This window comes from Heterocephalus glaber, unplaced genomic scaffold (genome assembly GCF_053883595.1).
Source record: "Heterocephalus glaber isolate CG9 unplaced genomic scaffold, H.glaber_assembly_v1.0 deba00000943, whole genome shotgun sequence".
Taxonomy (NCBI): domain Eukaryota; kingdom Metazoa; phylum Chordata; class Mammalia; order Rodentia; family Bathyergidae; genus Heterocephalus; species Heterocephalus glaber.
Window position 1 is genome coordinate 8,236,741 of NW_028258175.1, and position 13,394 is coordinate 8,250,134.

The window sequence follows — 13,394 nt, forward strand, 5'->3', positions numbered from 1 at the left end:
CCTGCTGCCACGCCCCCGCACCCATAGATCCTGCGCTAAGGCCCGCACCGAGGGCCGCCCCATCATCTTCCTACGGGTTCCACCTCCATCCAGAGAGTCTGCGCAGGCGCCGCCCTTGACCTTTGGGTACGAGAGGTTCTCAGATCTTTCCGGCAAGTGCACGTTTGAACGCCGCCCTATTTGAAGTCCAGGTTGCCCAGATGTTTTTTAGGAGTTATGATGGTAATGGCAGTCGGGTCCAGTCCTCTCACTACATACTTTGGAGGACTAAGTGCTGCTTTTCGGAAGGAAGAAAAAAAATGCAGAAGCGAGAAGGGCTCAAGAACTCAGGAGTGAGACCGGCCAGATTTCAGCTTCACTCCTCTTCCTGCACATCTGTAAAAGGGCGATGATAGCATTACGGCCCTCCGGATTAAACGAAGCGATTCATGGAACTTGCCAGGCACATAAGTGCTCCATAACCCCCACCCCGTACCAGGGATCGAACTCAGGACCTCGAGCTTGAGAGGCAGGCACGGTGCCACTGAACTGAATCCCAGGCCCTTAATCTTACTGTTGTGACCATTTACTTTCATGACAGCGCTATGAGGAGGGTTTGTTCTGCTGTACTCGCTCACTTTAGAAGGGAAACCAAGGCTTGGAGAATTCACTTGACCGAAGTTGCAAAGCTAGCAGGTGAGAAATTCAGACTGAAAGGCTGGCTGTCCTGGCTAAGAAGTCACTCCAGCAGCCCACTCTGCAGCCCCAAGGTCTAGATTGCTCTTTTCCTGGACACATATCAAAGTTACAGTAGTCGCTCTTTAGAAAGTAGTTAGAGGACGTAAGTACAGCGTACAGGAGAATCTCAGGCTCCTGGGGTTGTTATGCGCAGGTTGTTTTCTAAAAGGTGTTTTGAGCACCATTCCTACAAGATAGGCACAATACTAGGGGGTGTTCAGTAATGCGTGTCTTCTGGCTGTAAATGTTAGATCCTTTATAAGTATGACTTGTGATTAAAAAGGTGAATGAAGTTGGCAAGGGATGACATGTGATTTGACAACATTAGTCAGGAATTGTTTCCATCAGGAAGAGGACCTGTGTACCCTGGTAAGTGAATGTACATAATTACATGGCTGCAGGGGCCTCGGGTTAAGATTTGGCCTCCAACATCAGCAATTACAAACACAGGTGGATTAGAGGCAGGAGGATGGGAAATTTGAAGACAGCCTGGGCAACTTAGCAAGACCTGTCTCAAAACAAACAAAAACGAATAATGGTTAGGGATGTAGCTCAGCAGTCTCTGGGCTCAATCTCCAGGAACACCCCCCCCCCAAAAAAACCCTACCTCAAAACAAACAAAAAAAAACCCCAAATCAAAAACCCTACTAACAGAGCAGAGCAAATATACCTTAAGGGAATTAAGGCCACACGATGTTATGAAAAAAGGGAAAAGCACAGTTGAGAGCCAGAGGTTAAGGTGAGAACTCACCTGGCACAGGTCAGCTGTGTGACTCCCACACACATCTTGTCATCCTTCTCTGGTTCTGTTTCCACAGATGTAAAATGGGCTCTGGCTAGGTTACCTGGCCAGCTGTGCTCAGTGTACCAACCAATGGGGCCCAACATCAGGGCCCAACATGTCCGAGGCTCATTCACACCTGCCATTTTGTCGTTTACTATATCCTATATCTTTTTTGTTTATTCTTTACTGTCTTTTTAAATTATTTAGCTTACCACTAATTCCTTTAATGATTTTTAACATCTATATACGTAACAGTTGCTTTGGGGATTAAAGTATACATGTTTTTAGAATCTGCTTCAGATATATATTAAATTTCCAGTAAGATATAGAAACTGCCCCAGTATACCTCCAGTTCCTCCTGCCTTTTTTTGTACTACTACTTATCCTGCTTTGTTACAAACCCAACCATACAGTGTTATATTATTCTTACATAATCTTGTCTTTAAAACCTTGAGAGAATATATTGTTGGTGGGGTTTATTAACTTTCTGATTTGTCATTTCTGGTTCTTTTGATTTCTTTGTGTAGATTTGGGTTACGTGGTACTGTATATTACTAACAGAAACAAACAAGGTCACATCAGCAGTTCTCACTTGTGGGTTGCCAGAACAGAACCTGCCCTGTGCCTCCACAAGACAGCTGACGTTTGTGCAGGCCTTTATAAGGTTCCAAGTACTTTTGCTGCCCAGTTTATCTTAGACCAACAATCCCTTGTGAGATAATGCAGGGGATTCTGAGGTAGCAGCAAGGAACCACCCTGGATTAACAAAAGGGTGTGCTCTGTCTTCTTCTCTTCCTGAGCACCTGAAACCACTGCTCCTCAAAGGTTAGGTCAGCCCTATCTTATCCTGACCAGCCAGAATCTGAGCTTTCATGGCCATTTTCTATAGCTCTATCAAATAATGCTCATTTTTACTTTTATTTTTTATGTGGTGCTGGGGATCAAAGCCAGGGCTTTGAGTGTGCTAGGTGAGTGCTCTATCAATGAGCTATACCTCCAGCTTTATTTAGGTACTATTTATTTATTTTATTTAGGTGAACCCAGAGCTGCCTTTGCATTAAGGTATGTCCCCAGCTCTATTTAAATTTTTTTTTTGGTACTGGGGATCGAACTTGGGACCTTGTGCCTTTTTTTTTGGTACCGGGGATCAAACTCGAACCTTGTGCTTGCAAGGTAGGTGCTGGAACCATTGAGCTAAATCCCTGGCCTAGGACCTTGTGCTTTTGAGACCTTGTGCAGTGGCACCATTAAGCTAAATCCCCAGCCCTAAAAATTTTCATTTTGTAACAAGGTGTTGCTAAATTGCCCAAGCTAAACTTGCCATCCTCCTGCCTCAACTTACTAGTTTGGGGTTACAGGCATGCAGCACCATACCCAGCTCTGTTCATTTAATTTTTAAAGCTTCCAAGTATTTACTTACAAACTAGTACATACCTAGCATGGTCCAAGATAGCAGCTAATGTAGGAGGGAAGCCTAGCCTTCGGCCTGGGTATTTTAGATAATGGTGTCCGTATTTCTTGGAGACTTTGTATCATGACCCCAGAATGGGCTTTTACAGGTTGGTGTTTATCCCTTGCAGGAGATATTCACAAGAAGCCTGGATTCTCATCTCCCCAGCCCACTACAGTGTTTGCAGCCTGAACCAACTGTTTGGGTAATATGCTCTCAGTCAGTTTTTCAACTAATGCAAGTCCCTGGAACTAAATCAAAAGAACATCAAGGACTCTATGCAAAGAGTTTTCATGGGGTATACAGCCCCAGGAAGGGTGAGGACAAGGGACAAGACTCTGTCTATCACAGGGTTCCCAGGAAGGATTCACCTGCAACCTCTACATACTTTTTCAGGTAGATGGGGCAACTCATGACAGCCAGTAAAAATGTAGACATAAAAACTTGCAAATGTGCATATCCATATATCCAAAAAGTAGAAACAATGCAAATGTCTATCAGCTTATGAATGGACAAACAATGTGATCTGTCCAGACAATAGAGTAGTATTCAGCCATAAAAACCGATGACATATTGACAGATGCTAAGACACTTCAAATACTATGCTAAGGGAAAGAATGACCCTCCAAACAGTATGCCAAAGGAAAGAAGCAGGTCATAAAAGAACACATGCATGTTGTATGATTCCACTTATATGAAAATATGAAGGAGAATCCATAGAAACAGAGATTAATGGTTGCCTACAGCTTGAGAGGCAGTGTAGTGGGCAGATTTGGGGAATGGTGGTTAAGGGGTTCTTAGATAATGAAAATATTCTAAAATTGATTATGGTAATTATAACACAACATTGTGAATATCCTAAAAACCATGAAGTTGTACACTTAAGAATGGTGGAGTGGGCCGGGGATTTAACTCAGTGGTTCTAGCGCCTGCCTTGCAAGTGCAAGGACCCAAGTTCGATCCCCACTACCAAAAATAAAAAAGAATGGTGAAGTGTAGCCAGGTGTGGTGGCACACACCTGTATCCCAGCACTTGGGAGGCTGTAATTGGAGGATTACAAATTAAAGGCCAGCCTAGACTACATAGCAAGACCACCTGTTTCAAAAGAGCAGGGCTTGTGTTATATAAATTGAATCTCAAAAATAAATTTCCCATTCTGGGCATGGTGGCACATGCCTGTAATCTCAGTACTTGGGAGGCTTAGGCAGGAAGATCGCTGTGAGTTCAAGGCTAGCTTGGGGTACATAATTCAAAGCCAGCCTGAACTATATAGGGAGACTGTCTCAAAAAAAATGTTCCATGAAATAACATGTCCAAATAGATACACTAGTTATTCCTGTTTCCTTTATTTTCAATATGGGATTGGAGTTTAACTCTGATTTTTTTCCTTTTCTGTTCCCCCTCATCACCTCCTGTGCCCAGTGAGCCATTCACTTGTAGGATATGGCTGTGATCTCACTGTAGAATAATTAACTTTACTTCCTAATGCTGAGACCAAGGCTGTAGCCATCAGGGTTGTTAATTGCAAACCAGAGCATGAAACTGGCTGATTTAGGCAGAAATGGAATTTACTGAAAGGATGGTTCAGAGCACAAAGAATTGCTGAGAAGGTGGAAAGCCGAGGCACAGAAAATGTAGAGGGAGTTTGTGGGAAGGGGTAAACCTTGGGTTGGGGTTGTAGCTCAGCTGTACAACACTTACCTAGTACGCATGGCAAAAAATAAGTGGTCTTGAGGGCCTTTCCACAGGTGGAGAAAAGACTTCCGACTCGGCCTCTGGTTCTGCTAAATGTTCTACTTCTCACATCTCAGTACCTGCAGTACACCCAACATACCGCTCACCCTTAGTTGTCCTGAGGAAGTAAGTCTGCCTGAAGGTCAGAGGGTTGCTGCATCACAGCCCAGCAGATCCTATCCTCCAAGTTCCTCAGCTGACACTGATCACCACTCTTCTCCCTGGCTCACTGGTCCCAGCCCTCGTGTCCTGCTCGACCCTCAGTGATCTCTTTCAACCACAAAAGCTTGTGTGGGGTGTGAAGCTGAACAGTGTGGTGGATTCCCTCAGCCCCAGGTGTCAAACCTCACCATTTTCCTCCCTGCTAATCTAACTCCTCTGAGTGAGAGGGAGAGGAGCCCTAGGCTAGTTCAGTCAATACAAGAAGCCTCTAATTCAGCCGGAATTTAGAGGTGGGGAAGAAGGGAAAGGCTGCTTTCATATCCCTCCAGTTGGCAATCGCTTGCTCACTGCTTAAGTAAAATTATTTTTTTATAAATCAACTTGTGATTTTAGCACCTAATTCCAACAATTCATGGAGAAAAGACCACACCAAAAAATGAAAGCCATCTCTCTATATAAAATCTTTTATTACAGGCAATATTGGTCCAGACACTACACAATACCAACAGTACAAGTTTAATCTTTCAAAATCATCACTGAAACAGCAAAAGACCAAGAAATGAAATTTGAATCAATTGATTATTTTTCAAAATATTCTCAATGCACATTATCTCCGTTCCTTTATTATAGTGAAACATACAAATACAGAAAAATACCCCATTTAACATATACTAGTGTTAAATGGTTATTTGGCTTAAAATCTGAGTTAAGAAAATCCTTTTTAGCAACCTACATACAGATAAGTAGCAAACTTTATTATATTAAATTCATTCCACTAAATCACATAGAGATTTTCATCCATCATGTATTCTGACCCCAGTACAAGTGTTTATTCTCTTATGGTCATGGTTCTTACTTGAAGGACCAACTCAAAGAGCTGCCCTAGACATAACCTTATTCTTTTCCCCAACACTTCATCCAAAAGTCTGTTCAACAAATGGCAACCAGGCAGCAGTCACTTCACCATTTGAGGCCAATGGCTCCATGAGAGCTTGGCCAGACCTGCTAACCAGCCCGTTTTCCTACCTACTGGGTGCTGCTCGGGAGGAACGATATACGCCAATACTAGCAGAAAGCCTGCAGCTCCTCTGCTATGTGCCTCAGAACACTTTCAGTTTTTCTGGTCAATGCTCTGATTGGGTTACATAAAAGTCAGCATATTAGTTTAAATCTTTAAACAAAAAACTATATTTTCCAAAGTCATTATCATTTGGGGCAATTAAGTGATCTTTCCTTGCTTTGCTGAGCTTCATTTTTAGGGCATTTCTTCTTTCTTCCCATTCGTGAAGCTCAGCATTCCCATGTGCAAATTTACAGCTGCTTCCTTCAATGCAGGTTCCATTCATATACCTGTAGGGAGACAGTGGTGTGGTAAAGTCACTTATAAAAACTATGCTGCAATTCTTGAAAATATATTCATCACTAGCTTTGTGAACTGCATATAACTTTTATCTAAAAATCTTCTCTTTTTTTTGGTGCCGGGGAAAAAATTCAGGCCTCAGCACATGCTCTACACTGAGGTATGCCCTAGGGTCAGTTAGGAAAATTTTTTTTTTTTTTTTGAGATTGGGTCTCACTATGTAGTTTAGGCTGGTCCTGAACTATGTAGCTCAGGCTAGCCTTGCACTAGCAGTGATCCTCCTGCCTCAGCCTCCCAAATCCTAGGATAACAGGTGGCTGCCACCATACCCCACAGGAATCTTAAGCCTTTGAAAGCGAATATTTTACAGCCGTGATATTGACGAGAGGAATCAGGACTTTAAACTATTTAAATATATTCACTGAAAAGTACTGACTGGGACTGGTTGAAGTTCAGCTTAGGGCATTTGCCTGGTATACATGAAGCCCTGGGTTCACTCTCCAACACCACAAAAAGGAAAAAAAAGTACTGACTGGTGGGGAAAGAGACCGTAGTCATTATTAGTGCAGCAGAAAGACATCAGAAGTGACATTAAGTAAAAAATGTCTTTAATGATTTTAAGAATCCATGGTCTGAATTTGGAATGAAATGTAAATATTGACAAAATGAAGAGTAATTCCAAATTATCCAGCTTTCATTTAAATATTTTCCAAGAAAACAAGAGTGATATTATTAAGCTATCATTTTCCTCTGATATGAGTTCTAGATTTGCTCTTGAAATATAGCTTAAAAGCCACCTCAAGTTGGATGCACATCAGTTTGTGCAAAGGCTATGGCAGAGGGTTACAGAATCACAGTTGAGGATGCAAAGATGGTGAGGGCCAAACCAAACGAACATATTTCTTTCTCTATTCAGTTACCTTGACGCAGCTGAAGCCAGTCTCAGAAGGCCACTAAGTCTGGACTTGCAACCCCAGAAGGGAGAAGAGCAGCTAAACACCTCAAGGCCACACCCAAGTGTCCTGCCAGGGTCTGTCAGGGCCCAGACCCACCAGGAGGATCTACCACAACAGACATCCTCTGCCTACTGACATAGGGCCCATGCAGGTTACCAAAGATCAGCAGTTTTCATGCAGAAAAAAGGTACAAACTTACATACCTCTCACAAATACTGAAATATCCTGTTGGGAAGCGGTGTTGCCAGCAGTACTGGTCATCTTCGGTGTGGAAAACCTTCTCCTTGTGCTTCTCTGAAGAGATGTGGCCTTGCCACTGCTTCTCACTGTTACAGTTCTTCCCGCACATCCAGCAGTGAAAATCCACCTATGGGTGGCGAAGGCATGTGGCCCGTCAGTGGTGATGTCAGTGCCCTGTCACTCTTCAGGGCACCTGAAGGTCCAGACGCCACCAGCTGTAAGAGCCAGACTCTATCTATTCTCAGGGAGCCAGGCAAGGACACAAAGTGAAAAGTAAGATCAAGGAAAGGACCACAGTGTGGGGAAAAGAGCCGACACATACAGGAAGCAGAGGAGGGGGACGAATCTGGCCCAGCATCCAGGAATTACCTAGCACACAGGCCATGGGAGCTGTTGTCCAGATGAGGATTTTTTTTTTTTTGGTACGGAGGATCGAACTCGGGTCCTCCACTGAGCTAAATCCCAGGCCCTGATAAATGGTTTTTTGGTTTTTTTTTTTCTTTTCAGATGAGGATGTTTACGGGGAGGGCAGGAAGCAGGGTCAAGTAAGGACTCCAGGAATAGTGATGAACTCCAAGAGGAACAAGAGGGAGGGTGTAAAAGGTCAAGGTGTGCTACTCTGACAGAGTAGTAGCCATTCCGTGTGATCCCATGAACTGAGCCCCAGATTTGGGCCAGCACCAGGGAAGTGAAGAAGCTGCCCTTGATCTAAACGTGATGGGACATACCTATAAACCTAGCACTTGGGAGGCCGAGGCAAGAGGACCGCACCAAGTTCTAGACCAGCCTGGGCGGAAAACATACTGAAACCCTATCTCAAAACAGTAACAGCAACAAACAAACAAAAATGAAGCTGGCCCTGCAGGGGACAGGCCTCCTCAAGAGTAGGATTTAAATGCTACGGCAGATGCACTCTTAAGAGTTGGGGTAGCATTTCTCAGCTATCCTGGGTGGGGGAAAGACACACAAGACCAGGCCATGCATAAGCCCTGTGTAGGCCTGACTGAGTCAAGATGGAAAGGTGCCACAAAACATACAAGAAACAAGTAGCATCATCTGACCCAGCAATTCTCCTTCTAGGGATCTTCCTGAAAGAGTTAAAAGACGTCATTACAGTGTTCCATGCATATCCATGTTTAGCAGCACAATTCACAATAGCTAAATCTTGGAAGTGGCCTATATGTCCATCAACAGATGAGTGGAGAAAATGAAGAAAATGTATATTTACACACAATGGAATACACCTGTGCCATAAAGAAGGATAAACCCAAGTCATTTATAGGGAGATGGATGCACCTTGAAATGATAATGTTATGGGAAATAACATACATAAGCTTAAATATCACATAGCTTCTTTTATGAGAAACTCAAAATAAAAGACAGGCAATAGGAAATAGGGAGGTAGATCTTTTGCAAAAGGGAAGGGATCCAAGAGATAGAGGGGGAGGGAAGAGAGGGGAAGGAGTTGAAAAATGAATTAAGATGTGTTATGTATATGTACCAACTCCCCATGAAAAATGTAATCACTTTTATTGCAGACGTCCTAATAAAAACTGAAAAAAATGAAACACTGGACCCCCCCCCCCAAAGAAACAAGTAGCAGAATGACACACACACTTATGTACACCAAACAAACAAAAAACCCCAGGAAGACTGCAGGAAGATCATAAATTTGAACCCAACCTGGATAATTTTGCAACTTAGCAAGACTCTGTCTCAAAATAAAACTTTTTTTTTTGTAGCAGGGATCAAACTCGGGACCTTGCACTTGCAAAGCAGGTGGCAGAACCACTGAGCTAAACCCCCAACCCTAAATTAAAAAAAAAATTTAAAGGATGGGGAGTAGGGGCCAGACAGCACACACTTCCTAAGTCCTTCTTGGGGCCCACCTCTCAGGTACGTGTCACACACTCCTTACATTTCACTCGCCGTCATGACAGCCCCACCTGGAGACGTCAATTGGACTAGGCCTTGGACTCAGTGCAGAAGAAGGGTCAGGGCAAGGATCAAGGGTGTTTGGGCATGAGAAGACGGAAGCTAATGGCAGAAAACCAGCTAAAAGAAAAGAGGACAACCCCAAGAAGGACAGGCAGCGGGGGACAGAGCCAGAACTGGGAGAATAGGAAAGTCTCCCACTGACGGCTCCAACCAAAGGAAGGGAAAAATGGCCAATGGTACTTACAGTGACTTCAGCATAATCTGTTGGCATGTGAATTTGTTTTCCATTTTCCTTGTTTGATTGACTGGCTATGTCATCACTTTTTTCATTTTTTTGACTTTTTAGCCAAAGTTCATAAAATTGTTCCATATCTTGTACTAAAGAAAAATCAATTACTGTCAGCAGCAGTAATGAAATGCCATTTGGACACATACGTTCTGTATCAGGCAGAGTACATTTTCAAAACAAATATGAAGGGGCTGAGGCACAGGGAGTCAGTTCAGTCAGAGGAGCAGATAAACTCTTGCAGAAGAACCAATTTCAGGAGTATTAGACATAAATATTAGGGTTTTTTGTTTTTCTTGGGTACTGGGGATTGAACTTGGGTCCTTGCGCTTGCGAGGCAGGTGGCAGAACCACTGAGCTAAATCTCCGGCCCAGAAATATTCGTTTTCAATGTTAATTAACTCCTCCCCATATCTGCAAGACACTATGGGTGTTTAAAACTCAGAAAGTGCCAAAGAAGCCCCGCAGTCTTCCTGTCACCCTGTTTACACATTCATTGTCAGTGTCATGACCACACAAGGCTGCTCACATGGCTTGGGCGGCTTGGCTTTGCTACACTCCCCAGTGTTCACTGAGAAGGATGGGAAACAGACTACTCCTGGGCCAAGAGTCTGATGTGATGGGAGCCCACCCATCAAGCCTCGGCCTTAGGGAACCAGCATGCTGAGTGCAATTACAACAGTGCCACTGGGACCACGTCCTGGGCAGTGGCTGCCGGTTGCTCCCTTAAGACCAGGAGTAGCAGGTTCTGGTAAACAAGGAGATTCTCAGGAGGGCCAGTATATGTCCTTATACTAAGAAAGACAGCTAGAGGGAGACCCTTTCCGCACAAGTCACTGGGCAGATGAAACCCTTAAATCTAGTTGATCCCTACAATCCAGAGACCGCAGTTGGTACTCATATATTTCCATTAGTTTATTTAAAGAACAATCATCCTTACAGTGAAACATTTTAGGGTCAAAAGTGAAAGGTGGTCTGAAGCTCCTTTCAGAGGATCCGCAATATATTTGAAACTTAACCAAGATAAACATTTTCTCTTTGGGCCTCGGAATCTGGCCTTGTCCAGAGACCAGATTGATCAGAGGGTGACTTGTCACAACAGAAGACAAACTTTTGCCTTAAAAATTCATGGAAAAATTGAACTTCCCTAGATCATTTTTCACGAACACACCTACTGCATTAAAGGATGCAGACCTATATATTCTTATTGAAATCCAGCCTAACCAAAAACACATGAGAAGTCAGATTCCAATCCACTGGGGCTGTGGTCACTGCCACCAACATAGTGATGAAACAGGCTGTCATTGTGCAGAATGCAAACTGCTTTCTGTGTTCACAGGAAGCTGGCATATTTATAGGGAGAAAGGAAACTTTCGGGGGAGCTGGCCTTCTCAGATGTTAAGGACACAGAACACAGTAACTTACTTCCATTGTCCTTCATGTATGTCCACACTTCTCGTTCCTCAGGACTATGAGCAAAGGAACAGTTCCCAACGTATTGACATTTTTTCCCAGAGGCAATATGGTTGCACAGCTGTTTTTTAAAAAAGAAAGAAAGTAAACATGCTTTAAGTCAGAGCACACTTAGTAAAACTAGCTTTTACATTTAAGCAAAACAGGCTTTATTAGTGCTAATGCTTAGCATCAGAATTTAACAATAAGACTAATTTGCTTCTATACAAAGTGACTGTAAGCCCCAAATATTTGGGCTATTAATAAACATTTTCATCACAAACATTTCCAAAAGAAAGTAAAATATGTAGAATTACAGTATAGAGCATTTTCTTACAAGAAAGTGTTGACAAGCTCACATATTCAGAACGTTTAACCCTTGGAATGAAATCTCTGGCCCTCTCCATCTGACAGCTCCTTTTCTCCCCAAATAACATTCACGCTGCCCCCCCCACATCATTACTTGGGTAGCAGTGAAGAAGCTGCAGCTGTCTGCTCAGGTTACAGAATAACGACAGGACATTTCAGAAACTTAACTTACTGATAATCAACTAACTCTGGTCATAATCCACTAGATAGGCATTCTCTGAAAACAATTATTACACTAACCAGGCCATGGAGCTACAGAGCTTTCAAATAATACCTCCTCTGGTAATCTGTGTATTTATTTAACAAAAGAAATATGGTGATACTGGTAAGAAAATAAAATAGCAGTTACCAGCAGATCACAGACCTAAGAATCATGGCTATCCAGAACCAAGAAAACTACCCTTACCAAGCTCATCTAAAGCAGCATCAATCTTGTATGTCTTTACAGCATAAATCCTAGTACAACTAATTATTAGCTTATCATGCTTTGTATTCCAACAGGAGCTGGCCCTATATCCTACTTAGATATTGTGACATTAAATGCTTAGCATCTGTTTTTGCACAACTCTAAAAGCAGTCTGTCCTCACTGCTGCACATTTCCTCTCCTGGACCAATGGCAGCAACCCCACCCTGAAAAACATCTTCATGAAGCCAACAACCAATGAAACAGTTCTGTCACTGACTTTATTGAGTTCTTTTCCCAGGCAAATCCCATAGGTATTTAGCTGTATTACTAAGGAAACAATTACCATAGTCTTTCAAAGCTCTATGATAAGGAGCAAGGAGAAGAGAAGTATAAAGGAGGTGGGGCACTGTGCTAGGCTTCTGCAGACTACCTTTGCACATAATCATCCCTATGATCTAATTATCCCCATTTACAGATGAGCAAACTAGGCCAGTAACTCAACCAGGGTCCTGTGGCTGACTCTGAAGCCCATTCTCTTTCTAGCTCATCACACTTTCCACACACAATATCGTTTCTTCCTCCAGAGAAAGGGTCCCTTAGCAATACTGAGTATGGTAGTGGGGAAAAAGAGGAAATAAACTACTGTAACACTGCATAGTATTAGCATGTTACATAGTATACACAGTATAGCACCTTACAGATTAAAGAATCATCTTAGTGCAGGGCAGTTGCCTCATAAACTAGAATCCTCGCTTTAACCAAGCCCTAGACACATACATTATCTCTCTTACCTTTTAAAGTGCAAGATATCATGGTTCCAGTGAAACTCTCTTTCCTACAAAACCCACTGACTGAATCTGAGATTAAGACCACTCTGGAAATACACAAACGCACCACCACCTTATAAGGACTGACCTGACCTGCTGGCCTGTTGCACAAAACTCAAGGTACTCTAGGTGATGACAAATGCATTGACCCCCTGCTCAACCCTTCCTGGCAGTCAGAGGGCAGCCTTGTTTATAAGGGAATTCTGCATCCATCGCCCACTGCTCTGCCCAAAAGGTTCTCTGCATGTGAGCAGCAAGTTTATGGCCTGTTGATGGTCTGCTTGTCCCTGTCTCTTAGATCACACAGAAAAATACCTCTAGACCTTCTCCAGACCCTCTCTTGTGAAGAGGAAAGCCAGAGACAACGCAAGTAGTCTGCCTGGACAAGCATCTCCAAGGCCACATAAGGCATGGCCAAAATGAAACATGCCGCCACATGAAGGAAATACTACCCTAACTCTGAGTTGGTCTGGTACTTCCATCCTAAGGGGTTGTGAGGAATGCTCGTCTGGCAATGAGCACTGTTTTCTGAGTTACTTCCAGAAAGTCTTATAATGTTGAGGATTTCGTACCTCACGCATATCGCTTGCAAACAAGATACAGTTAAGGACAAACGCACCGACAACTTTCATAATACAGAAGGCCCTGGGTTTGATATCAAACCTGAGGAATCAAAATTAAATGAAATTCTCATTCCCTCCCAAAGGTAAT

General features: G+C 43.1%; 1 protein-coding gene and 1 long non-coding RNA gene across 8 annotated transcripts in view; one reads left to right on the plus strand and one right to left on the minus strand.

Annotated features, from left to right (window-relative positions):
- Positions 1 to 38: 38 nt before the first annotated feature.
- On the plus strand, positions 39 to 9,051 carry LOC106010365 (uncharacterized). Of its 2 annotated transcripts, none has more exons than XR_001184186.3 (3): positions 39 to 675; positions 3,082 to 3,156; positions 7,125 to 9,051. It is a non-coding gene; the product is annotated as an uncharacterized LOC106010365 (long non-coding RNA). The 2 variants fall into 2 exon arrangements; XR_015450466.1 differs by having other exon boundaries at positions 75 to 675; positions 3,082 to 3,347.
- Positions 5,297 to 13,394, minus strand: part of Zc3h7a (zinc finger CCCH-type containing 7A) — a 35,726-nt gene continuing 27,628 nt past the window's right edge. For all 6 annotated transcript variants that reach the window (XM_087209135.1, XM_021237255.2, XM_087209133.1 and 3 more), the window contains 4 exons: positions 11,054 to 11,162; positions 9,587 to 9,720; positions 7,368 to 7,531; positions 5,297 to 6,198 (listed from right to left, as the gene is read on the minus strand). In XM_087209135.1, coding sequence (XP_087065261.1) covers positions 6,009 to 6,198; positions 7,368 to 7,531; positions 9,587 to 9,720; positions 11,054 to 11,162 — 597 coding nt within the window. In that variant the 3' untranslated portion in view covers positions 5,297 to 6,008. The remainder of the gene's footprint in view (positions 6,199 to 7,367; positions 7,532 to 9,586; positions 9,721 to 11,053; positions 11,163 to 13,394) is intronic.